Here is a 26,735-nt window from a genome sequence, read left to right on the forward strand (position 1 = left end):
GTTTGGGGCAGTGGCATGAGTGGCTGTTTGCAAGTCCCAGACTCTGCTGACTGGCTGCTCGCTGGCCTCCCTCTGCCACCAGCTGGGCACGGAGCCGGAAGCCCTGCGCTCCTGCCCCCCCCACCCCCCACAGGCCTGGCCCAGCCTGACGCTGCCCACTGGTACTGCACTCAAGGCCTCCAGGCGCGGCCACCGACCCAGATGGAGGCACTCCGGGCCCCCGGGCACGCCCGTGGCCACCTGTGCCCCCCAGGGAGCCACGCTGCTCTCCGGAAGTCAGTTTTGTCCCCTGACAAGGGCACCGGACGGACTGCCCGACGACTAAATTACCGTCACTGGCCGGACTGCCAAAATAAAGCCCGAATACACACATTTTCACCAAAGCGTTTATTATGCGAAAGAGTAAGGCTTCAGCAAACGAGTATAAATTAAAACTCAGCAGAGAGGGTTGTCCACTCACAGTCGCGTGCCCCGTAATCACACGGCGATGTTCCCCAGAGTCGCCACGGCCCTCGGGGCAGGGGGGCGGTGCCTCTGCGGGTCTGCGTGGGGCTGAGCCTCCCGCCGAGACCTTCCCGGTGACGTCCGTCTCTCACCTGGGGCACGATGTGAGCGAGGGCCTGGACAGAGTGTGGTCCCTCCCCTTCCCTCGCCCCCACGCTTGCTTGCGTCACACCTGTAAGGGCACCTGCTATGTCCCCTCGGGCCGCTCTGGTCACAACTCGCTTCCCCTCGGAGAGTGTGAGCTCTGCGGGGGCAGGCACAGGCTCGTTGGGTCCCTGAGTGCCTGGGCCACAGACGCTGACCTCTCCGGAGGGAATGTACGCTTGACCCAGGAGGGCCCCCTCCTGTGTGCCCCGCACCCCACCCCGTGCCCCCCACGGAGGCTCCATGACCCCCCTGCCCCTCCCCACCTCATCCACTGCAGACGTGCCCCGGCTCCCCTCCCATTGTCCCCTCTGCACAGACCTTTCACAGGGATGCACGACAGCCCCTTTGCCCCAGTTACAAGTCACCTTGACATGAAGGCACGGGTTGACAACAGACGCCGGATTTACAGCAGGAGCAAAGCCACTCAAATACGGACAGGACAATAGAGCCTATTAGGATATGTGCTAACATTTGAGTTTCCCTGGGGACTTGACAAAACATGGACCGAACATGGCTGTGAGGAGGGTGCACCCGTCTCCCAGGTGAGAGCCCAGAGCCTCCAGGACGGGGGCCTGTCCACAGTCCCCAACAAGCCAGAAGACCCGAGAACCTTCGGGGTTCACCACGGGCTCCTCAAGGACGGGGCCGTAGCCCTGGGGGAACGCACTCCCCTGCAGAGTCCAGGGACGACGTTCCGTGCATGATGGTTTGGAAATGGACGTGACCAAATGTTACAACGCGAAGCGTCCTATTCTTAAAAAGGAATACTTGGGTGGTGAAGAAATACGAGTGAACTGGGTTATAAACGCTTTATCCTGTGTCTTTCACAATCTGGGTGTCTTCAGGTCTGGCCTGTGATTGGCGAAATGCCCGGTGCTCTTAGCGAGGGGGCAGGGTCTGCATGTGGAGGGCATCATAGGTGTCCTTGGTGGCCGTGCTGAGCCCCTAGTGAAAGCAAATCAGAAAAGAAAAGTGGGTCAAGAGGTCCGCGTGGGCTCTAGGCTACCTGGAGGCCAACAAGTGGCTTCCAGAGGCCTAGGAACGATCCCCTCGTGCCCCAGGTAGGGGCCTGGCCCCAGAAGGCTACAGAAAAAATATGTTCTATGTCCTGCTAGGAATGACCTGGAAGCAATTCCTTTCCAGCTAAATTCTTACGTTTTTCCCAGCTTCCCGAGCACTGAGCCCTACAGTGTCTGGGGCCTAGAAGAACCTCCTGTTGGACCAAAGAGGAAGGAGAGCCCCCACCCTCCCGAAACACTGAGCTGGAATCAGGGTTTGCTCCAGAGTCTGCTGTCCCTGACACCTGGGCCTCCAGGAAGCCAGGACTTGTCACAAGGAGACAGTGGCTCCCTGACCTCGGCCGTCCCCCCCAGAGCCTTGTTCCCAGGCCACCCCACTACAGTTATGTCCTCTGTCCTGGTCCCAGTCCCACTACGACGTCTCTCCCTGGTCCAGAAGACAGATCCAGGAAGCCACACATAGGAAAATTCTAGGGGCCCTTTTGACGTCATTCTGAACTCAGGCAAGCTGGGCAGCCTGAAACCTTGGAGCCCGTCAAGCAAACTGTGAACGGCCCAGGGGAGCCAGAAGTAGCCGAATAAAATCCCCCTGGGGATTATATTTTAGAGAAATAGGTTGGCTCTCCTTCGTTTGCATAATTATTCACACTGATTTGCATAAACCAGACACCTGACTACGACACTTTCTTTTTAAAGTTGCTATTTCTCTCTCTCTCTCTTTTTTTTTTTTTGGTCCTTCAATTCTCCCACCCATCCACCCGTCGTATTAGGTCTGAGGGTCCGGGGCACAGGCAAGGCTTCTTGCAAGGGTGTGGGGCAGTGCAGGAAGAGGCAGGAAATTGCTCGTGTGGCGTCCTCGGCCTACATCGACCCTTTGGCAAGACCGCACGGCCTCTGCGCAGCTGCCGCTCCTCCGTAGCCAGTGCCCCGGGGGCTCCCGTGGGCACGACCGTGGGAGCCATGCTTCAATCGCTACATCCCAGCCCTGCCCCAGGGCCCGGCCGGTTCAGGGGCCTCGGGTTCGCCCTGCCCGGCTGATGGCGAGAGCTGGTGCCACCAGCAAGCAGAACGTGGGCGTCTAGCCTCGCCCCTGGTTAGACGGCACCCGGGGACCGAGGGCCCGCAGCCCAGACCAGAGGCTCCGCATCCGCTTTTACCTGGTAGAGGCCATCATGCCCCTTCCCTCTCCGCCGCTGGTTCTGTGGGAGGGAGACAAAAGGGCAGAAAGGCAGAGAGTCAGCAGTGGCCTCCGGCTCAAGGCCTCTACTCTAGGGGCCCCCAGAGAATCAGAGGTGACGGTCTCCCAGCCGGTACCCCTGCCCCTGGGCTAGAAAGGTCCTCAGGCCCGAAGACTAAGGTGAGGATCGTCTCCGATGGGGCCCAGGTTTGCTGTGAGCCATGCAGGCCCTCCGGGACATCGGAGTCCTAGGATCCCGGGCTGCGTGGGGGGCTGGCCACGCTGCTTGTCACCTGGAACAAATGGGCCTCCCTGCCCCTCCCAGAATTCCTGGCTGCTATCCATGCTCGCAGGGAATGGCAAGCAGACAGTGCTCTGAGCTCCGGCTCAGAGCACACCATGGTAATTCCTGATGGCGACAAATCTGACTTGCTCGTACAAAGCGTAGTGTGTCTTAGAACCGGGACTCGGTCCCTGAAAGAACGTCAGCCTTTCCTTAGCATCTTATGTACGGCCAATGCTTCGCCCCTTGGCAACCATCGCAGGGGCTTTTGCAGGTGATAAGGGGAATGTAGGCGAATGGGTGGGAACAGAGGCCTACAGCAGGCACATCTGGAAGCGGAGGAGGAGCTCCTTGGGAGGAGCATCCCCATCCTGACCCAATTCTCGGGGATCAAGAAGCAGCACTCACGTCGCCTTTTATCCCAATCTCACTGTAGGCCTCCGCCATCTTGTCTTTTTGCAGTGCCTGGAAAAGAAGAGGGCACGGGACACCGATTTCACTGCCTTATGCAGAAGACAGTGGGCTCCCCTACAAGAGGATGCCTCTCGACTCCCTACTGGCGGGGAGCTCGCACAATCAAAGCTCCGGTCCTTATTCACATAAGCATCTCCGTCCCCGACCAGCTCCAACCTCACCCTTCTCCTCGGCCCTTTGGACTCTTCTCTGAGCTGCCAGCCCTTTGCACTGAGCTGAGAAGCTCAGGTTAGGTTCAAAGATAAAATGTGGAATCCTAGCCAAAGAACATGAATGTGGACAATGCGAGGGCCCCCCGGAGCCCCCAGGACCACGTATCTGAGCAAGCTGTCTCTTTACACAGCCAGCACCACGGGCTGTGGATCAAGCAATTGCAGGAAGGAAGGAGAGTCAGCTCTCTCTGGTCCGCTTCATGGCAGACCCACATCAACAGTCTGAAAACCACAATCAGATGCACACCCAGAGGGGGAGGTTGACCTTTGGGCAAGAGGCAACGCTCAGCAAGACTCCAGCCTCTAGAAGCAGGAGCCCCTCAGAGGGGCCTGCCACCCTATACTGGTCCAGCCTGACCTGGCCGTCCCCCGGGGCCATCCGCAGGGAACTCCAACGGCCGACTCAGGGGCTGAGGGAGGGAAGGCAAGAGAAGGCTGTTCTGTACACAGCCAGCCGCCACAGGCAGCGAGCAGGTGGGGCATCTGGCATAGGAAGGTCAAGCGGGGCAAAGGCACAGGGCAGGGAGTGATGCCGTCACCAGGAGCCCCCCTCCAGCCTGCCCTCCTGTACTCACATTGTACACGACTTCCGGAGGATTCCTCCTCCTCTGCTGGGAAAGAGAAGGGGAAGGTTAGAGGTGGAGAAGCAGGGACCCAAGGCAGGAGGGTTGCAGCGGCCTCCTTGCACCTCCCCTCCGCACACCCGGGGCCACCTGCCTGCCCGCTCCCCACCAGCTCCCTCCTGCAGCCCTGCCCCCATCTCCCCCAGCCTCACAGCTCTACCTCAGCCTCTGCTTCTTAGGGCACACTGCACACTCCCTTGCACACAGGGTTCACTTCCCCGCATGGCCTCCTTGGCCCAGCCTTGCCCAGGGCAGGCCGCGGGGTCTCGGCTGAGAGCCAGCCTGCGTGCCCCCTTGCAGACATAGTGCCATACGTATCACAAACTTCTAAGTGGGATTTCTGGCTGAAAAGGAAAGGTACTGAGTACCTTCATTCGGAGCAGGGCCAGCCACTGCTCAGTGAGGGAGCACTGCTCACCCCTCCGTCTCCACCCCTCCTCACCCCTCCTAGTCCAGGGAAGAGGAGAGCTGAGGCTGGAAGGCAGGGGCCAAGGAAACTGCCAGGGTCTCCTCTCCTCCCCGCCCGTCCGCTCTAGCAACGGCAGGCCCGGCACAGGGCTCAGACACAGGGGGCTGGGTAGACAGGTGTGACCAGAAACAACAAGGGAGGGCCACCCTAAAACCTGGGCAGCGGGCCTTTGGGCTGAGCCCTGCTTTTAAGAGGGCCCTCGCCTAGCCTTATCCAGCCTCCTGTCCCCACAGATTGTGGAGCTCACAGCCAAGAGAACAGAGCCCCTAGGAGCCTGGAGCCCCACCACGCTCCAAGGGGTACCTGGGACCCAGAATTCCTTGTCCAGTGGCCTCGGGCCCTTCCCGTATGGCCCTCTTCACCAGATCTGTTCCTTTGGGGGGCAGATGGCCCCACTGTGTGTGCATCTCAGGGTGGACAAGAAGTTTAAGGGCAAGCGGGTGGACCTTGGATACAAGGGTGTCACATTCACATACAGGAGGTCCCTTGCGATGCAGAATGGAGCCCGGGGGGGGGGGGGGCGGTTGGGGGAAGGAAGAGAAGGGCATGGAAGCAATGGCTCCACCTGTGCTAGTGCCCTAGGGCCCTTACGGGATAGGATGGAGTGGGGGGGGGGGGAGGGGGCAAGAGCGCGCAGGCACCGAGGAGCTCTCTCCTTGCGGCCGCTGAGCACACCCACACTGGCACACACAGGCAGAGACAGGAATGCCTACCTGTTTTCCTCCCATCTCAGGATCCAGGCCTCGTCTCTTATCCAAAACTTCATACTCCTGTCTTCCTCCCAGATTGAGCTCCTAGAACCGACGGGAAAGGCTCAGGGACTGGAAAGACACCCTCTTGAGGGCTGGGCCGGCGGGACTGGGAGTTCCCTCTGGGCGTGGCTCTCAAGGAAAGGAGCAGGCCTGGGGCTGGGGTGGAAGCCGGTCCGGCAGGGTACCCGCATCTCAGAGAACGGACGTGCGTTCGTTCCCCCTGACTCCGTGTGTGTGTGTGTGTGTGTGTGTGTGTAAATAGATTCAACCCAAGTCCCGTTGCCCCAGGAGAGTGAAACCTCCTCCTCCCTGCGGCCCTGAAGACCCACTGACGTCCCCGCCCACCCGCCTCGGGGCCCCTGCAACCTGCGGGTGGGAGGGGCTCACCGGCCAGCGCGCCCTAAGCAGGACCTTGTGGACGCGGCGGGTACGATTACGGTCCCCGTGTTCCCGGGCCCTAGGGAAGCTCGACAACCCGCCAGCCTGCAGCCCGGACCCTGCCGCGGTCCCCTGGGGGGGGGGGGGGCGGGGAGGGGCGACGGGAGGGCAGACTTACGTTGTAGAGCTGGTTGGCGCCCTGCTGGCTCGCGGGGGCGGCCGCGCTCCTGCCGAACTGGAAGAGGGGGCGGCGAGGTTAGAGCGCTGGGTCCGCCGGGGACGCGTGCGGCCACCGCGCTGGTCCCCCCACCCGGGCGGCGGCGCTGCCCTCGCCACCGCCCCCCCACCCCCCGCCCCCCGGGGCCTCGGAGATCAACTCCAAGGTGGACGGAGGCTGCGCACGGTCGCGACTCCCATCGTGACCTCAGGCGTCCCTGCTTGGCGCCAGCTTAGTGTCCTTGCGGACCTGCCCCGAGGCACACACGACCTCGCTCTCGGCTCAGTTCTCTCCGCTGAGGCGCAGATCTTAACAGATCTCACAGATCCTACAGACAGCATTGGAAACCACCCGAGAGATCATCTAGGACAGCGCTGTTCCAACTTTCAAACAGAAAATTAATAAGACTGTTCCTCAGATAGCATCTTTTGCCCAAGTCGACAATCCAAAAGAGCAGAAGGCTGGGGGGACCCAAGTGATAACAAGGACCCAGCCTCCTTCCACCCTCTGCTGGCACCGCGACGTCCCCCCAGCCCCAGCCCCACCCCAGCCCTTCCAAGAAATCCAGACTCTGCAAGGCACCCGCTGAAACCCGAGCTCTGGGCTCACCCTCTCACTTCCTGACGCGGAACCTGAGGTTTCCAGAGACAGGCTGGCGGGGCGTCAGTCAGCAGCAGGACAACAGGACCTGGGGAGGGACCGTAGGTCCCCACCTCCCGCTCTTAGTTCCCTAAAGCCCCTTTTCTGCCAGCAGTACCGCTGCCCTGGGACGCTGGGATGTCTACACGTTTGTATGGTTCCTCTCGAAGACCCCGGCATCAGGCTGTCCCTTCCACTCTGTCAGGCTCAGTGAGACACCAGCCCACCCAAGGGGCACGCTTGGCTGGTCCCTGCTTTGCCGGGGACGCCGTGCTCCGGGCCCCGCCCATGCTTGAGACTTTGCAAGTAGGGGAGCCCACACCTGCTCCCCAGAGTCCACGGTACCCACCTTTGCTCTCAGGAACAGGGCAGTGATGATGACGCCATAGATGAAAAGGATTCCGTCCACCAGGTAGCACAGTTTGGGATCCAGCAGGCCAAAACTCTGTGCCTCTGTGCCAAGAGATGAGACTGATCAGCCAGGCCCAGGGTGACAGGACACGTCCCCACCGTCCTAGGGTGGCCCCATAACTGACTGGCCAGGGAAACCATGACAAGGGGGGCTGAATCCGTTCCCCACACCCCATCCGACCACAGCTTCTCCCCCATACCCTTGGACCAGCACCAAGGGAAAAACCCAGCCTCCCCCAACAGCCAGACGTGACACCTGGTGGGGTCACAGATCCTGGGGAAGACCGAAGGGAAGCAGAAACCAGGCGGGGGAGTGAAGCTGTCCAGTGGACGCAGGACTGCTGCCTCAGGCCCGCTGCAGCCCAGCCGTGTGTGAGCGCCCAAATGAACCGTGCACTCTGGAAGCCTCTGCAATTAGATGCCCACGTCTGGATGAATGGCACCACCTGAGTCAGGTGTGTGGCTCCCTAAGGCCTACCCACAGGGAGAGAACGGGACTGACGTTCGGATGAGATCATCCATCAGGACTGTGGGAACCGGGGTTAACTCCCCCTTCCTGACTCTGCTTCCTCGGTGCGGGGCACTGAGCAGTCTCCCACTCAGGGCAGTGGGGTCTGCGGCTGGGCCTCCCTCCCCTGGGCCCCAAGGAGTCTCGTAAGCAGTAGACAAAGGTACATTTGGTGAGCCACCCCCCCCCCCAGCCTGAACCCGGCAGTCTCACTACTCACCAGTCCCAGCCCCATGGCCTCAGCTTTGTCTGTCCCTGTCCCTGAACCCCTTCCCTTCCCCACACACTTACAGTTCCGGGGTCACACCTTGCTCCTCCGGACCATTTGCCTCTGTGCCTTTGCATGCACTGTTCCCTCTACATATCCTCTCCCTCTGTCTCCCTGCGGCTCTGCCATCTGGTAGAATCGGATGCACCCTACAAAATGTAGCTCAGAAATCCATCTAGCCTGTCCTACCCCAAACTGCCTGTGAGCCGCTAATCCCCGCTGCCATATCAACCTTTGTCCATTTAGTTGGCGCTGGTATTTTAATATTTTTTTAAGTGTTTATTTATTTTGAGAGAGAGAGAGAGTGCGAGTGGGGGAGGGGCAGAGAGAGAGGGAGACACAGAATCCGAAGCAGGTTCCAGGCTCTGAGCTGTCAGCACAGAACCCGGTGCAGGGCTCAAACCCACCAGCCCGGAGCTCATTGCCCTGAGTCGAAAGTCGGACGCTCAACCGACTAAGCCACCCAGGCGCCCCTTACGCTGGCATTTTAGGGCAACGGGGTTGGAGAAGGAGATATAGTAAATGTCTTGGCTAAATAAAAGCAATTTTATTTCAAAGCTCGCTGCACCGTGAGACCTGGGTTTCAGACCGTACTTCCTGCCAGGTATTTGCAGCGACTCCGCCCGTGTACCGGGCCCGCTACCTGTCTCCGCCCCTGCCAGCTAAGCTCCGCCCACAGTGGCGGCTTCTCCCAAGGTCGGAGTGCCCTCTGGTGGCCGCCTGCAGCCCCCTGGTCGGGGCTGTGGGAGCGGATACCCTGCCCTTGAGCGCTGGCTTGCCCTTACCAGTGGGGTGACTTGCGGCACGTTAGTCACCCTTTCAGCCGCCTCTTCTGTTAAACAGGGTGAAAATGCTAACATTTCTTTAATGTTTACCATGTGCCAGGCACCCCTTTAACGGAATAACTTGTCAGAACCTCCCAACAGCACGACGCAGAGACACACACAGAACTTCAGGTTTGCCCAGCAGCACACACACAGCGCGAGAGGCGGCCGGGACTGTGCTGCTCTGCGCCCTCCTCCCCTGGGTCCGGCCCTGCCCACCTTTCTCCTGGAGCGATGTTTGGGCTTCTCCCGCGTGCTGTGTGACTCAGGGGGGCGGCAGGGTTCCTCCCCTCCCCTCCCCTCCCCTCCCCTCCCCTCCCCTCCCCTCCCCGGATCCTCAAGCCTGCGACTCCCGCCCGAATTCAAGACCCCCTCTGGGCCCCAGGCAGCTGATCTCTTTGTAAACTTCCCTTCCCACAGCCCCTGCTCAGAAACTACTGATGACCCGGTCACTCAGAACCAAGTCCAAACTCCTCATCAGGCCGGGCTCAGGCCCGATCCGGGCCCAGCTCCCCGACACCCTCCCCACGCTGCCTCTCCTGCTCCGGTGGGAAACATACTGCTCTTCCTTGGGCTCACCAGTCCTTTCCTACCCACCTGCCTTTCCTCTTCCCGCCTGCCGGGCCCAACACGCCCCCTCCACTCGGCGTGACATGGGGCTCCTATCCCCCCACCTTCGCCCCTGGCCACTCAATGGCTGACTCTGCACCCGAAATTCTGCACCGGATGGAGGTGCAAGAGCCTGCCTCCCACAAAGCGCTCCCCCCCCCACCCCCACGTAACTTGTCGGGTTCTGAGAGTCCCCTCCACCAAGCCTCTACCCTGGACATTGGAGCACAGAGTAGACGTTCATTAGATAGCTTGGGCTTTTCAGGGAAGTTGAGGGGGTCCACCCACGGTTGGCCTGCCCACTGGCCCCCGGGGCAGGGCCAGAAGTCCCCTGCTGGCCACAGGTAGGCGGCTGAAACCCTCTAGGAGGTAAGCCAGCCCCCAGCAAAGACCACCAACGCGGGGGGTGATTTTTTTCCTTTGGGGACTGGAGACGAGGTGTCGGCGGCAATTTATGGGGGTGGCTGAGACTCAGAAAAAGGGCTGGGAGAAAAATCGCTCAGCTGCCTGTCACATAAAATGAGGACAGAAAAATGACTGGACAGTAAATTTAGAACAAATGAGAAGAAATATTTCTTCCTGTTGTGCAGAGCCAGCGCAGTGGGGGAGGGGACTTGGTTGCCTCCCCCAGAGATAAGTAACAGGGACAGGTTTTCTCTCTTTCTTCCTTTCTTTCTAAAGAGCAGCGTGATTTTATGGCCGATGACAAGTATGCTGTGTGTGGTTTGGTCAAGGAGAGGATATTGACCCCAACACGTTTCCCGGGGAAGGATCTTCCTCCACCCAGTCCAGCTGTGCCTGTGCTGGGAGCAGTGGGGCCTGGAAGCTTCCCCAAAGGGACCCAGGACCTAACTCGATTATGTAACTGATCAAATATTTCTTGGGCATCTGCTCAGTGCCAGAGGATGTTGAAATAGAAGGGGCCCCGGGTGGGGTGTCAGACAGATTCTCGCCCTCCCCTTGCCACAAAGCAGCTGTGTGGTCTTGGGCAAGCCGCCTCACCTCTCTGGGCCTCAGCTTCTTCATCTGCAAAATGGTGGGTAATCACCTCTACCCTGAGGGTGTGGTGAAAACAAAGGGAAAAAAACGTGTTGGGAGGTGTTCTTGTAAATCTCCTCCATAAGGACAATGATGTCTGACATCGGGATGAGGCCTTCTGAGTCCCTGCCCTCATGGGGCTCACGGCTACAGCTTAGGGGGGCTTCCCTCGAACAGCACGTAGTTTTCCGGGATGCCAACCCAAAAGCATGAAGCAGAGATACTTCCTGCTTCCTGCTTCCGGTTTCTTCCCTGCACCCTCACCCCCAAGGCAGAGCTCCGGCGGCCTCATTTCCTGATCCATTAGCGCGCATTCTGCAACCCGCATCCCATTCAGTCCCGGAGGGAGGGAGGTGTTTAACAAGCCTAAGGCGACAGCTTTCCTGTACGACAGGAATTGTTTTATCGCAGTTCCTGCCCTCTGCCCCAGTAACACGACCTGTCTCATCAGGTGATAGTGAGGGTTAAATAAGCTATTTATTACGGGGTGCTGGGCCCAGCACGTAATAATAACATGTCTGCTATTATTGTCGCTGATTTTTTTCCCCCCAAACCACCACCAACACTTTTTTTTTTTTTTTTTTTTTTTTGGAGAGAGAGAAAGGGTCAAATAGTATCAGGAACGTTTAACCTGGGTGGGATGAGAGGGGCTCCTGGGTGGCTCAGTTGGTTGAGCGTCTGACTCTTGATTTTGGCTCAGGTCCTGATCTCAGGATGGTGAGGTCCACCCCCAATGTGGAGATGGCTTAAGATTCTCTCTCTCTCTCTCTCCCCCTCTCCCTCTGCCCTTCCCCAACCCCTCTCAAAAAAAAAAAATTTTTTTTTTAAATAAATAAATTGCATAAAATTGTTTCAACTGGGTAGGACGAGAGACACTGGCGCCCCTAACTTCCGGGTGTTCACAGCCACACAGCGAACCAGATCCTGCACAGGGGGCCGTCACCATTGAACCAGCGGGCATTTGATGAGGGGGCTGCCTTCTGAGCAGTCACGTGATTTCCCACTCAGAAAATGCTGCCCTCCCATCTGAGGAGTAGGGTTGAAGAAAACAAAGGCAAGCTAACAATAGCCTCCCAGCACAGCCTAGGGGTGACGGTGGCCAGCCAGGGAAAGGGGACAAGCCCTATTTGCAAAGTGGGAGAACACGGCCTCTGGCCGGGCTGCAGGACGAGAGCTCTGGGGATGGGCTCTGACCCCATGAGCCTTCATCTGTCCAACCTGGACCCCCACGGGCCATTCCGTGCACAGGGCACACTCAGCTAATCTGGAAAAGAAGGGGGTTCGGCCCCAATTCCCTTCCCCCCTCCACCTTCCCCAGGCCTAGCAGGTGACCCCATCCACAAGTCCCCACCACGCCAGAGCCCTGCATCTGGACACGGAGCAAACATGGAGATTGAAGTCCAGGTGGGCCGGAGCACGTCCAGGTGTCGTAGGGCTGGAGGCGTCAGGCAGGTGCTCCCAGATGGAGCTCCAGGTCCTCCGAGAGGGGGGTATTTTAAGTGGTTCTATTTACTCCAGGACAGAGCATAACCTGATGACCCCTGCCCAGCAGAGCAAGCTGGAGCCTGGGAAGAGCTGGCCCTCTGCACCCAGGCACGTGCAGTACTGGATATGGGATTGGAACACGGGGGAAAAGAGGAGAAGCCTGGCGCACAGCCTGCCCTTGTCCGCGGTCGTGAGGTCACTGCCCGGCCTGCTCACCGCAATCCCCATCACAGACTTGATACAGCTCAGGATGGCCAGGGCCTGGCTGAACTGGGACCCTGGACTCTGGTCACTTCCCAGCCCCCTGCCATCACACTGTCAGCCACCAGGCAGGCATCGATGAGGTGGGCCAGCAGGTTACTGTCCCGTACGAGAACCCTATCTCCCAGCAAGTGAGGGAGCGAGCAGAGAATCCCAGCAGCCCCTCCTCTTTGAAAATCTCAGTGGCGCTCAGCACTCGGCTGGACCTGGCCTCCTGGCCCACAGACCAGACCATGGACGCATGGAGATGACCCGTAGCGGGCGGCCAATACGTGGGACAGCGCCCGATCATCATCCCTAGGAGTTCTCCTTCTCTTCGGACAGGCCTTGTCGGAAACCTGCCTGATCTCGTGTGCGCACAGACGATGCACCCTGAGCCCTGGCCTCAGGCCCCGGCCCCACCCCCCACCCCCGCCCCCTCCCCCCACTGCAACTTCCTGCTCTGAAGCCCCCCACGGTGCCACCCGGATTACTCTGACTTTGACTTTAAGCATAATAAACTGAAGCTTTCCGGCCTGGGCCTGCCATGTGGCCCAGGACCTGGAACAGGTGAGACGCCCAGAGGAGACGCCATGACAACCAGTGACGGATCCCAGCGTATCTACACCTACGGTTCACTGCATCTAAAAGTGTCATGAGTCTCAGTGAGAGTGAGCCTAGCCGTCTCCATACACCTCTTTGTCTCTATAGAAGTCCCGAGTTCGAGAAGTTTCTCGACACGGACCATTAACAGAAGACTCCGGGGCCCCAGAGGGCACCCGAGGGAGGCACCTGCCCTTACAGAGTCTAATTGCTTTGGGTGAGGTGTATTGAACTGTACTGTTTGTCTCCCAGCCAGACTGGGAGCTGCTGAGAACAGGGAACACAGGTGTCCATCTACCCGGGCCTGCCGTTCCTGGAAGCTAGTTTAACACACTAGCCCGTCTCCACCTCCAGCCAGGCTCCTCCCCCAACATACCCTGTTCCGGGAGCAGGGCCACCCCCCCCCCCCGGCTCCCTCAAAGCCAACTGGTAAGATGCCTTGCATCTGAACCCCGATTTGTACTTCTAAAATTACTTCCTGTGCCTGATCGAGCTCGAGTCTATGAGAGCCCAGAAGGTGGGCAGGGGTCTATTATTGGGCCCAGTGCAACGTGGGGCAATAAACTGAGACCAGAGGAGTAAAGTAACTTCCTCAAGGCCACCAGCAGGCTAGTGGCAGAGCTGGATGAGACCACTGGGTCTCCTGACGCCAGGTGCTTTTCTCGCCTCTCTGCCTCGGGTGCGCCTCACCGGTGGGTGCAGGACCGAGTTTTCACCCAGCTCTGAATTCACCGCCCTTACTGTTCGCCGGGTTCTGACGTGCCGTCCCAGCAGCGTGGGGGCCTTTCCTGTGTCCCCCGTCCAACAAGCCCTGGAAAGCACAGGTGATACCTTTTGGTTTCACTTGCCCATTTTCCCTCCTCATCCGGCACAGCATAGGCCGTAGAGCCAGAAAGACTACGATTCAATCTTAGTCTTTGAATCTGGCTCTTCCTGGCTTTGTGTTTGGGGGAACGGCTTTCTTAACCTCTCTGAGTTTCGCTTACCCCGTCTGCCAAAGGGGTTTAACAAGACCGACCTCACAGGGCAGTTATGCAGATGCGCTGAGCTAACAGGGCCCGGGGAAGTGCCCGGCCCAGTGCCACGCGCTCAGCTACGGGCTCAGGTGGCCCTTCTTCGCCACCACAGCAGCAGCGGGCATCCCACTTCTCGCTCTCGCGTGCCAAGGTTGGGGACAGAACCTGGTCCGCTCCCCAGCTCGGGATGGAGATGCCCACCTTCCGCGGGTCTGAGGATAAGATCGGACGACGCACGGGCATCGGTGTGACGTGCCCGGGACACCGGGAGCTCCGGTGCGGACGCTCTGATCGCTCCCGGCTTCACGAAAGGGTACCAAGGGAGCTTGCGTTTGCACTCAGCGTACCGCTTAGAGAACTCTTCGCCCTCGCATGATCTGATTTGATCCTCAGACCAACTCTTCATGAGATGGGCAGAATTACCGCCGACTCTGTTTTGCGGACAAGGAGATGAAAGCCCAGAAAGTTCGCTCAGCACAGAAGTTCCCAAGAGCATCTGCTGCTCGTTCCCTGGTCTTTCCCCTTTCTCCCGGTGCTTCCGGAGTTCCCGCTCTCCAGAGAGCCTCCCGCCTTTTGTAGGCATTTCTTCTCTGACACCTTCAGCCTCTGCTTGGATACCCTGGGTGACAGGGAGCTCACCACTCATCAATCGCTGGTGGAGAGCTCTGATTTTCAGAGTTGTTAAAAAACAGCCTTGGGCCTAGTTCTGCCCTCAGAGGCACAAAGAACACAAAGTCTCCCCGTTCTATAACGCCCTTTAAAATCTCTCCCGTGTCTAGCTGGTCTCGCCCTTAATAGGAAGCACTTAGGTATCACAGCAAGAATAAATCCTTTGAAGGTGGAGAACTTGAGTCCGGGTCGTGGCTCCAGCACTTAAGCAGCTATGTGACTATGGAATAATTGCAGAGCTCTCTCACAGGGTATGTGACATTTAAATGCATTTAAATACATTTAAGCTCCCGGGATACAGGCGCTAACGGCATCATAAAGCCCACAGTTCTGGGAGGACCAGCCGGATCCCAAGCCCCCTGACCACGTTTTGCAGCCCCAAACTTGAGCCCAGGGTCGGGCTGCTGCCCAGCCCCACCCCCAGGCAAAGACACAACTGGTGATGACATCGCAGGCTAAAAATTTAGAAAACAGGAAGTCATGTGTTTTCAGGAAGGCAGAGTGGCAGCAGTCCTGGGGTGCCTGTGCGGGGTGTGATGCCCGGCTCGCGGACCCAGACCTCCCCTGCCAGGGGGTTTGCTCCCTTTCACCGAACAACTTTCACTGCGGCAGGAAAGATAGACACCTGGGTCATGACGATAAACATCAGGTGAAGCGTATGTGGGTTTTCTCATTCGGTCCTTACAGCGACTGTGAGAGTACAGCTGGGGGAACTGAGGCTCAGAGAGGTTCATAACGTGCCAAAGGTCTAGATCCAGGGTCGAGCTCAGGCCTGTCTGGCTCTCCAGATACTATCTGGTCCAGAATCCTAACCACCCTTTGGCTCTAAGCTTGGACAACTCACCGGCCCTCGGGGCTGGGGAGAGGGGTTCTTCTCCAGGCTGAGAATGGCCAGACTCCTTCTCTGAGGATCACGCCACATTAGCAGATGTGTTGATGTGTTTCTAAGTCTACCCTTGGCCTTCGTTTGAGGGGGCAGGAGGCTGGGAGGCCTAGAGGATTAACAGGGACGGAAGGCTTGCTACCAAAGTGAGGCTACTCTGGGCCTCCAGAGGCTGACGCACCTGGAGACAGCCGTGACCTAGAGAACGAGTCTGCGTAACGTGGTACCGTATAATTTCTTGCTACTCTGACTTGCCACGGCCTCCTCGACCTCCCCTCCTCAAATGTTGGATTTCAAACGCTCGTGTTTCATTGTAAAGCTAAATGTCTGGTCATAGCTACGCACAAATCATATATTCCCATAGACACGGATTCCACAGCAAAGGGGAAGAAAGGTGTTGGGTTTCTTAAAGGTAACAGGATTATGGAAGAATACTTGCTTTCGCGTATCATTGTTTCCACGAAGTTTGTTCTGATTCTGTGCAATCATTTTTAAAAATTTTCCTATGATCACTTTTCTTCTTATTTTCAAGTAAATCGACTCGTTATAAAAGTGCAGGAAAGTACCAAATAATCAAAGTCGCCCATAATACCACATTCAAACACAGCCACTATTAACCTGACGGCAGATTGCCTTCCAAAGTGTTTGTTATTTATAAGTTATAATTATTCTATGTGAAATTTTTTTCCCTAAAAAAAAAAATCTGTCGTTTCCTGTTAGCATTATAATTTAACATTATATTTTCATGTTATGCCAGTTATTTATATCCCATGTTTCATGTTATTTCATAGGCTTCCTGAATATCCTTTCTAATGGTTGTGTAATAATTCTTCTGCTATTTATTTACCATTTCCCCATTGAAGGTCGTTTAGTTTCCAATTTTTCACCATTGTAAATAACTCCGTGATGAACAGCTTCATTCCTCAAGCTTTCCACAGGCTTAGAATTCAATCAATAATACTTTGAAAAATGAAAGCTAAGACAACTAGTCCGAAAGAAATATCCGCAACAGATATAAATAGGCGATTCTCAGAGGAGGAAAAACAAGTTGCTTATAAACATTATAAAGAGACTCTTAATCTCACTGCTGGTTACTACTGAAAGTACAAAATGAGAGAGAGAGAGACGGATCCTATTTTTCACGGATAGTCAGAAGGCCTCAGCTGTGAAGCTATGTGAAGGAAGGGCACCCCTGACGGAGGGAGAGCAGAAGCAAAGGTCCTGTGGTGGGTCCAGGCCTGGTGTATCTGAACAGCAAGGAGATAGATGTGGCCAGGGTGGCATGAGAGACAGAGAGTGCTCGAAGATGAAGGTTAGAGGGTAAGAGGGTGGGGCGGGGGTGGGGGGTGGGAGTGGGGATTAGTTAGAAACTTCTCAGCCAGTAGATTTTTCTCTGAACGAGTGGGAGCAATTGTAGGGCTTTCTCTCTTTTTATAACAAATACACATTATTTTTGGAATTTCAAGAATGTGAATACAATTTAACAGACAAAAACAGTCAATTGGAATAAACTTGGTTCATGGTTGCCCTGGGGGGGGGGGGGGGGGCAGGTTGCCTGGAGATGCCCAGGCAAGCTGCAGGCCAGGCCTAAAATCCAGGCTAGGCCGCCAGGATGCCGACTGCCCTGTGAAGATCATCCACAAGTTGTGTAAGTTCATCTGAAAGTAGTAATCTTTATCTCTTCCTGCCCTTGCCCCATAAACCAAGCTATGGTTTCCACACAGAAAGGGGTGTCTTTCTACCGAGAGGATCCAAATCCCTTCATTCTTGTGCTTTTTCATCGTTCAGTAACATGCCTTCAGCACCCAGCTCTTTGTTATGGGCTGAATTGTGTCCCCGCCAAAATTCCTGTGTTGAAGGCCTTGGGACCTCAGGATGTGACTGTGTTTGGAGAAAGGCCTTAACGGAGGTGATCTGGCTAAAACGATGACCTCGGGTGGACCCTAGGCCCACGTGACTGGTTGATCTGGGCACGTCTTATTTGCTCCATTTTGCAGATGAAGCCACTGAAGGTCAGGGAGGTGAAGTGACTCTCCCGAGGTCCCGAGTCGCGTATCAGCAGAGCCTGGATGAGAGGCCAGGCCTTTGTTCGTCCGCACGCGGCACACAGCCCTCACATTATGCTCTCGAACATTAACACGATTTAAAAGAAATCCACTCTATCACATCCCCTCGTGTCAAAATTCCAGGCATGATTTTGCCATTTCTCTGAGACTTGAATTTATTCTGCAGATAAGCCCTCATAGTATGCGCGCGCACGTAGACACGCACGGATGTTTATTACATAATTATTTGCAGGAGCAAAACCAGAAAAACGGAAACAATGGAAACATCCACCAGCTAGGAACCTAATTAGCAAATTTTGGTATCTACATATGTAGCAGTTTAAGAAACCCAAAACACAACAGATAGTTCTGTATGTGCTGCTGTGGAAAGAGCTCCAAGATAATTAGGCGAAAAAAGCAAGCTCTAGAATGGACTTATGAATGAAAAAAGAAAGACATATTATATAGGCTGCGTATGTATAATTATACATACAGAAATCTATATCTGCTTAGAGTTTTTGTTTGGGATGATGAGAAAGTTCTGGAAACAGTTGGTAGTGATTGCAAACAACTTTATCCACTGAATTGCACACTTAGAAATGGCTAAAACGGTAAAATTCTGTTTTGTATACTTTGCCACCATAAAAATGTTTCTACATCTATGCCTATATCGACATTGATATTGATAACACCTTTATACACAAAAAATGTTCTCCACACCTTAATTCAGGAGGAGCCAGGAAAGGAGGAGGGGAGGAGTTTACTTATTTCCCACGAATGTCGTGAGCCCTTAAATCACATGAAATGTGGGCGGCACAGTCCTAGGCTGGGCAAAAGTGGACGCACAGGGACTCATCCTCGAACTAGGCTGAGGCTCGGTGCATTTCTAGTGATCACTCACTGGGGTCTGGAAGAAACTCCAATATACAGACATTTTCACTATAACGGGAATACGGTTACATTCACGTAGGAACACGAGAACCCTAATGCCGGCAACCGGCAGGCATGATTATTATTGATGCTATTATTATCCAGTGCTGCCGGAATGAGAGGCAAGGTCTGTCCCTTCCCCAAGGCCGACAGGAGCACCAGCCCGTCTGCCAGGAAGCGGGAGATGAGAGGAGCTCTGGCCACAGCCTGGGCCACCAGAGCCGCAGCCCTCAGCGAGGCGGGCACCCAAGAGGCCGAGCAGGCTTCTGGGCATCTGCAGCTGAGCGGCCTGGGCAGCTGAAGGCAGACCCGGGGGGGGGGGTGCTGGAACTGCAGCCCGTTCCGCGTGCTCTCGGAGCTGTCCTGCAGGCCCCAGGCCATTGAAGTCACCCACCTCCTCAGGGCTCCCCTGGCACCCATAGCAGACGCCTGCTGGCCCCACGCCCCCTCCAGCCTGGGGCTTCCTCTTTCACCTCTGTAGGCCCTCGCACTGTGCAGGACATGGTGGCAGGCTTGGGGCAAGGCACAGGCACAGGATGAGGCCTCGAGGAGCACTTCTCACTGCACCAAGTTTCTCAGAGGTTGGGGAGGAAACACTGTTTTGGTTCTAAATCAGACCTGGGCCTGAGTTTACTCCTGGGCCAGAGTAAACTGCTAATATGCGCCCCGGGATTTAAAGAGGCCACGCGCTCCTGGCCTGTGGGGTTGGGCCGCCTCCTGGAAAGGGGAAGGAGAAGAACGACTGGCTCCAGAGGCTTCTCCAGAGACGGCCATCCCCACACTCACTCCTCGGCCCCCCGCCACCCGCGGCCTGACCCGGGGGCGCCCCCCGCCCGGGCTGTCAGAGCCCACCCAGGCGCTCTGGGCGCGGGGCTCCTCACTCCGACGACGCCTAAAGCCCGGCCCTGCCCGACCCCAGCCCCGGAGTCACCGGCCGAATCCATAAAGGGCAACCTTGGCCAAGAGGGAGAGGAAACCCGGGCCCAGGGAAGGGGGGCCGAGGCCCCGCCCGCGCGGACGGCCTGGGCGGGCTCCCGGCCTCGCCCCCCCACCCCACCCCCAGGGCGGTCGCCGTCGGTGCGGTTACGGGAGCAGCGGCCCCGCCCCCCCTGCCCGCAGCCGTCTCCTCCTCGAGGTTTCCTGTTGAGCTGCCATCCAGGGCCCGGGTTATCGCCCGTGATCTCCCATCTAAACTGCTCACACACTCAGGCGCCCGCCCCCACTTGCGGTCCCTTTCCCCCCGAACCGCACCGCCCCAGCCCTCTCGGCGCTCACAGGTCGCCCGGCCCCCGAGCCCTCGGGGGCGGTGGGACGCCGGGGTGGGCGGGGCTGTTTCCCAGACATCGGCGGAGGGGGGGGGGGTGGTGGGCATGCGAGGGTCCCTCCTGAGAGCCAGGGGTCCGCCTGCGGTGGGGACGGCGACCGGGCGAGGACTCGCCCAGGGAATGCCCACCCGTGTCCACCGGCGCGCGGGGTCTGGAGGAGCGAGACGCAGAACCCCGCCGGCTGGGCCTCCGCCCCCAGCGCGCTTCCCGCGGGAGCAAGCACAGGGGGTCTCTCTGTTCTCACACAGGGGGACTCCACATGTCGTCAAAGCTGCCGCTCTCACGATCGGCAGCTGCTTTCATTTTGGAGCCCCGCTTGAGCGCTGTTTCCGGGCTTTCCTGGGGCACACGCCCCGCCAGGGCAGAGCCCTGGATCTGAGCTCGCCCTCTGATGGGGCGCTGCTCTGGGGACTCCAACAGCAGGCGCCGGGACCGCCGCTGTGCGGTGGGGGGAGGGGGTGCTCCCCCACCCCGGGACAGCAGTGAGGAGCCATTGCTGGGGAGGCCAGTGGCCCAGGAGGTGGCGACTTTCTGGTTTTCCCTGACTTGAGCTGACCAGGTCCCGTTGAGAAGGTATTTACGAAAAATACAGATGCAGAGAATTTTGACTTGGCAAGACAGCAAAAAGTCAGTTGAGCTCGTTCCTGGGCACAGAAGGGTTTCTTTGCTCCTCTTGGCCTGGAGCCCCCGGTTTGGTGTGGGGCCTTGTGTCAGAATCGCCCCCAAGCTGCTGAATTAGTCTCTGGAGCTGGGTCCAGGGATCTGTGTTTTCACATGTGCCCCCATAGTCTCATGTACACCCTGCTTCCGGGACCAGTGCCTTCTGGGTTGGTTGGCTCTGGAAGATTCTCTGAGTGCCTCCGCCCCACCTGAGCATTTGTGGACAGGCCGCTCCCTGAGGGAGGGCAGCCCCGAGGCTCTCCGTCATAGACACAGAGCACCCTGATGGGGACTGATACACACTCCATCTCCTTTGTCAGAGAGACCCCCGGGGGGAGCCACGACTGTGACGTTGCAGATCCGTCTCGTGTCCATTCCCCACGTTTATTCGTGCCGATGTGTGATCGCAGGTGGACATCATGTCGTACCTAGCAGGGCTGACTTTGCTGGAAATATCCTGACGGGGATGGTCCTGCCCTGCCTTCTTCACATCCAGTCACATGCTAAGGACCGGCTTCCGGCGGGGGGGGGGGGGGGGGGGGCCTGCCCAGGAAGACCTCACAGCCACCTGGGTCTTGGGAGATTCTGAGCAGCTGGTGTGAGATGCCAGCCCGGGGAGGGCCGGGAGCCGGGGTGGGCATCTCACGCTGCATCAGCACTGTCTCCGAGGCGTCCTTTGCTCCTGCTAGGGGAGTCGCAGCTGCTCTGGGCAATTCAGGGACTCCGAGTGTCTTCCTCAGGGCTGTGTGGAAATGGGATGGGGGTGATCGGGTGGTCCGCTGCATGCTTTAGTCCCCCTTGTTAGCTGGTCACAGACAACAAGCCCGGTTCCCAAACAGACCAGAATGACCACCAAAGGAGGGAAAAAACAAAGAAATGTTGCAGCCAAATCCGAGCTGGCATCTTGCCCCCATATCCCCTTCCCTGATGTATCCTGGATGGAGAAGGAACAAAATCACCCACCCACCCTGTTAGAGGAGAACTGCTGAAGTGAAGCCAGCCAGCCGGGAGCATAGGCCAGCGCAGCCGTGGCCAGAAACGAGCGCACTTCCGTTTTCCCAGGTGCTGCCTATGGCCCTCCGTCCAGTTCTGGCTCCCCCTGCCCCTCCAGGGATCTGCTGCAGGCCTTTCCCCGCCCTCGTCTTGCCCCCGAGGCTTCCAGAGCCCCCGCCCTCCGCACCTGCCACGCATCAGTTATTTTTAGTGCAAAGAGCACTTTATTTGTTACTCTCATCGTGTGGAAGGGGCTCCTTCCTACTCAAGTAGATTGCAGGTTGCTAAAGGGCGAAGACCACGGCTCCTCGCTCTTCTGTTCCTACTGCTGTCGGTCGGAAGCCCAGTGGTAGGAATTTCGGGACTCAGTAATTCCATAATTGCTTGGATAACTGAGGCACGGATTCGTTGACTGGCTGCGTAGTGGTCATTAATGCGGTAAAACGAGTTTTGCCCCGTACCCATCGAAGAACCTCCGAGTTGGAAGAGAGACCATTTGTATGGGAGCCTTGGCTAATGCTGTCATGCAATGTGTGTGTCCTTGGGGAAGCTGCTTCCCTCCGGTTTCTTTGCCTCCGAAACGAGGACCTTAATATAACAGTCTCTGTGGTTCCTTGCAGCTGTGATCAGTGTTCAAGCCGGCCATCAGAAAGAAAAATACTTAAGATCTCGTAATGAGGAGACATCACAAAGTGTCGCTTCCCAAGCGTGCGCTCCACCGTCCCCGCTGTCCCGGTGCACATGGGACGTGAGCGAGTGGGCAGGGGACGTGGCAGCTTCCGAGGCCTGGAGGGAGGAAGGTGGGCAGGGCCTTTGCTCATGGGTGGACCCGGGGTGAGCAGGCCCCCGGCCCTGCCAGGACAGCCTGAGGGGCTGACCAGCCCACTGCTTCCAGTATGCCTGTGCTTACCCCAACCTTCCATTAGACTCTCCAGCTCGGCAAACTTTCACTCATCTCTCAAGGCTCTGCTCAAATGTTACCTCCTCTGGGAAAACTGTTGTGCTTCCTTCAGGCAGAGCTAAGCTCCCTTCAGTGGGCACCTGTTTCTAGTCTATTAATCATGGGTTAAATGTATTGGTTTTTTTAAAAAGCGTATTTATTTATTTTGAGAGAAACAGAGGGCCTGCGAGTGCGTGAGCCTGTGGGGGAGGGGCGGAAAGAGAGGGAGAGCGAGAATCCCAAGCAGGCTCCACGCCGTCAGGACAGAGCTCAGTGTGGGCTCCCACGAACTGCGAGATCATGACCTGAGCCGAAATCAAGAGTCAGACGCTTAACCAACTGAGCCACTCAGGCACCCCTAAATCTATTGGTACACAGAATATTAGTGACATGTTCAAATAATACATTCAATATATTTTCCTTCAACCTTCAGATACCTGTTCAGATGAAGTACCTCTAAATTACAGGGATCCAAATGTGAACCTTGTAAAAAAAAAAAAAAAAAGAAAAGAAAAGAAAAGGGTACAAGAAATCCAGTACTTTCTCTGTATTTCCAGGCTGTAGCGTGTTGCTTGTATTTTTTCACATCAACAATTGGACACATCGCTTTAAATTTAGAAAAACTTCCTGATAATGAATCTGGGGGTTGAAGAAAACCATATTGAGCATATCGTTTGAAAATGTAGTTAACATTCCGTTTAAAGATAAGTAGTATTTAATAGGATAATATTTCTGACCTTTCAGACAAAGCAGTTCTTGACACATTTTTGCTAATTATTTGATGATGGGTCTGTTCCCGTTAAAAATTAAACTCCACTAGGGGTGCCCCGGTGGCTCAGTCGGTTGAGCATCCGACCTCGACTCAGGTCATGATCTCACGGTCCGTGAGTTCGAGCCCCGCGTCGGGCTCTGTGCTGACAGCTCGGAGCCTGGAGCCTGTTTCAGATTCTGTGTCTCCCTCTCTCTCTGCCCCTCCCCCGTTCATGCTGTGTCTCTCTCTGTCTCAAAAATAAATAAACGTTAAAAAAAATTTTTTTTAAATTAAACGCCACGACATCTGGAATATATTTTATTCTTCTTTGACTCTCCAGTCCCTAGCTAGCTCCAGCATGAAGCAGGTAGTCATCAGGGTTTGATGAGTGAATAGCTGATCAAGTCTGATAGGTTTTGCTTGAACCCTTACTCTGAGGCTGAGCCCGGAGAGGGCTGCCTCCCTCATTTCTGTGTTTCCAGCTCTCTCCCCCTAATCCCTTCAAAAGTTTGACAAGAAGAAATAAGATTAAGACTAAGAGCTTTACGTCTTCGACGTTGAGGCACAGAAGTAAGCGTCAGAGAAATCTGCCCCCTGTGTGCGGGAAGATGCCAGAGAAAGACCCCGTTTCCCACCCGGCCAGGCTGCTGACTTGTCTTGCGGCCTGTAGCAAGCTGTTTCTGAGCTCCTCTGAGTCTGAGCAGGGGGGAGAGGGGGAGGGCCGGCGGGACGGTGAATGCCAGGAGGGAGAAGGGCCTTGTGCGTTTCCAAGTCTCCCGTGCAGGTCGGTTGTGAGGCCGTGGGGCTGCTGGTGGGCCTGAAGCCCAGCTAGAGGGGGAAGGCTTTCCTGGAGTGTGTTTGTCAGTTTGGCAACCCTCGGCGTGCCCAGCAGCCCACGCCCGGCCAGCGCTCGCCTGTGACGTACTTCGTTTGCATGGATCAAAGGCCCCACAAAGCCTGCGTGCGCCCCTGCAGCTGGGGACGTGCTGGGGGACGTGGGCGGTGGTGGGCTGAGGGCTTGTTGGGCTATCACCTGTCTCCCAGGGACGTGGTTCACCCTGTGGCCTCGGGCCCCAGCATGGGCCCTCCCCCTTCTGGCGAGCCTTGGGCCCGTCACCTCCCCTCTCGCTGGCCCCAGTTATCTCAGTTTGGTCAGCAGGGCGCCTCCCCAGGACCACCAGGGATCAGTGAGGTCCGCTCCCAGAGCCGAAGGTGGCAGGTGCAGCACCCTCCCGCCATTCTCGTTTCCCTGTTTGATTCCACCTCTAGATTTGTAAGTAGAGACAGATTCAGGTATCCCTGTAGAAAAGCAACTAGAAGACCATACAGCAAAGCGTTCCATCTCGGTTTCTGAAACGGTGGGTGCTTTACATCTTTTTTATGCCTTTCCCCGTTCTCATATAAGAATATGACGCCTTGAATTAAGAGAGAGAGTGGTAACGGTACATTTTTGATGCCTTGTATTAACCACCCCCGTCCTCATCCTGAGCCACACTGTAGGTCACTGAGCATCTAACTCACTCTGCATTCTTCAGGCATACACCAGCAGGATGTGGGTAGCTGATGGCACGCTGGCGTTAAAGGCTGGTGCAAACGACTCACGGCACAGCAGAAGCTGCACGGGGCCAGCGGGACACTCAGCGCGGTACAAGTCGCAGAGGCCTCGGCCTCCGTCACCGGCCAAGCAGCGCGGAGCCCGTGTGGAGCCCAGGAAGCTGATGGGAGCACATCTACCTCCTCATCCCACTCGGGGCCCCACCTCCCCGCTCACATCCCAGGGCCAGGACCACGCTGGACCACTGGCCAGGTCACGGGCCAGTGTTTCCGGAAGCGGTCCCAAAACACAGCTTGGTCTCCGGGCTGGCAGAGGAGGCCCGTGCCTGCCGGGCACCAAGTGTGGCCCTGCAGCTAGACCCGTGTGGCGGAGGGAAGGGAGCCCATCCCTGTGACGGGCAGGGATGCTGGCAAAGCGGCTGTTCTGGGACCCGGGAATCTCTGCGTGTGTATATGAGCGGATCTGAATGCCTGAGTGCCCGGGGAAGATCGCCGGCCCCGCAGGCGGGGGAGAGGTGCGCCTGGGGCCTGCAGAGGGTAGTCAGCTCCAGCCCCATTTACAGAGGAGAGGCATCTGGGCCACTTCCTGGCCTCCTTCTGTCTGTAATGTCAGAGAAGAATGTGAGCGGTCGATCGGCAGAAGGGGCAGACTCCCAGCCTGGAAGATCTGCCCTCCGGCCTTTGCGGCTACGGCCCCATCCAGCCCTCCTCCAGCTTGCCTCCCGCCCGGTCCTGTCTTCTTCCCTCTAGTTTTCTCTTGTTTGTCTCCTCCCCACATTTCCTCCGATTCTCCCCTCCCAGCCTTTTCTTCCTCTGTCATCCTCGCCTCCTCTACCTCTCCTCATACACAAACGGTCCCTTTTGGAGGCAGCATCACAGCCTGGCACCTCGGGTAGCCTGGGGTGACATGTTGCCCAGCAGCCCTGGCCCTAAGGGCTTGGGGACTGTTCCTTTGGCTAGACCGGTGCTCCGGGGGCGGTCAGCAGGTCACCCTTCCCAGCATCTGCACAGCTTTTCTGTGTGTCCCCCGAGCAGGGCAGGAACTGCCCTGGACTACTTAGAATAAAGGTCACCCTGTCCACTCTAGTATAGGAGTCCCCCAGGGAATTGCAGGCAGGTCTGCGACATGACCTATGACCTGGGCCAGCAAGCCTTTCTTACTCCCCAGACAGGCCAGGTACAGACAGCAAACTCACATTGCCATCGGCTGCCCTTTGCAGCAGCACCCAATTAAGCGCTGCTCATTCCTGCCTCCCATCTGACTTCAAATACCCAAAGCCTCCGTAGCTGGAAGCAGAGACCTGAAAAAGTCATCATTTCTTCTCTTTCCTTTCTTTTTTAAAATTTTTAAATATTTGTTCATTTTTGAGAGAGAGTGCGGGTGGGAGTGGGGGAGAGGCAAAGAGGAGACACAGAATCGGAAGCAGGCTCCAGGCTCCGAGCCGTCAGCACAGAGCCCGACGCGGGGCCCGAACCCGCAAACTCTGAGATCGTGACCTGAGCTGAAGTCAGACGCCCAAACCAACAGAGCCACCCAGGCGCCCCAATCATTTCTTGGTTTCCAAAGGAGAAGGGGGGGAAGGGGAGGGTAACACACACACACACACACACACACACACACACACACTAATTCACACAAAAAAATGAAAGTCGTCTTCACGGAGGCAGCCTGCTGGGATATTTAGAACCTGGGTTTGCAATTTGCATCTCTCTTCTCTTGATCCTGCACATCGGCCTCCAATTTAGTGCGAACTTGAACTAAATCTGGGCTAACTTATTAGCTGAACCCCAAATTCAAAGAGTCATTAGGTTTTCAAACAAAATCTAACTTTTAAGCTTAAAAAGAGCAGACCTCCTTGAAATGAATGGTTGGAATTTGATCTGAGTCTACATAAATTTATATCCTAAGGTTATTAAACTAAGGAGAATGCCAACCTACTGCCTGAATTAATTAATGAATTAAGTGATTCATTTCAGCTAAATACATTTTCTTTTTCTGTGAAGACCACACCCAATTTAAAGGGGCGTGGTCAGGGGAAAACAGGACAGAAAAGGTTTGTTTATAATGTTTTGTTTGCTGGCTTAGTAG

At 56.6% G+C, this 26,735-nt stretch overlaps 1 protein-coding gene across 2 annotated transcripts in view; it reads right to left on the reverse strand.

Moving 5' to 3' along the window:
• Positions 1-368: 368 nt before the first annotated feature.
• The window catches only part of CD247 (CD247 molecule), a 73,674-nt gene continuing 47,307 nt past the window's right edge, over positions 369-26,735 (reverse strand). Inside the window, exons 2-8 of one of the 2 annotated variants that reach the window (XM_042975418.1) lie at positions 7,244-7,347; positions 6,217-6,273; positions 5,622-5,702; positions 4,392-4,427; positions 3,539-3,595; positions 2,828-2,869; positions 369-1,596 (exon numbers count right to left, since the gene is read on the reverse strand). In XM_042975418.1, the coding sequence (XP_042831352.1) occupies positions 1,531-1,596; positions 2,828-2,869; positions 3,539-3,595; positions 4,392-4,427; positions 5,622-5,702; positions 6,217-6,273; positions 7,244-7,347 (443 nt within the window). In that variant the 3' untranslated portion in view covers positions 369-1,530. The remainder of the gene's footprint in view (positions 1,597-2,827; positions 2,870-3,538; positions 3,596-4,391; positions 4,428-5,621; positions 5,703-6,216; positions 6,274-7,243; positions 7,348-26,735) is intronic. The other variant, XM_042975419.1, reaches the window with a different exon arrangement.

Source organism: Panthera tigris, chromosome F3 (assembly GCF_018350195.1).
Source record: "Panthera tigris isolate Pti1 chromosome F3, P.tigris_Pti1_mat1.1, whole genome shotgun sequence".
In the NCBI taxonomy this organism is placed as follows: domain Eukaryota; kingdom Metazoa; phylum Chordata; class Mammalia; order Carnivora; family Felidae; genus Panthera; species Panthera tigris.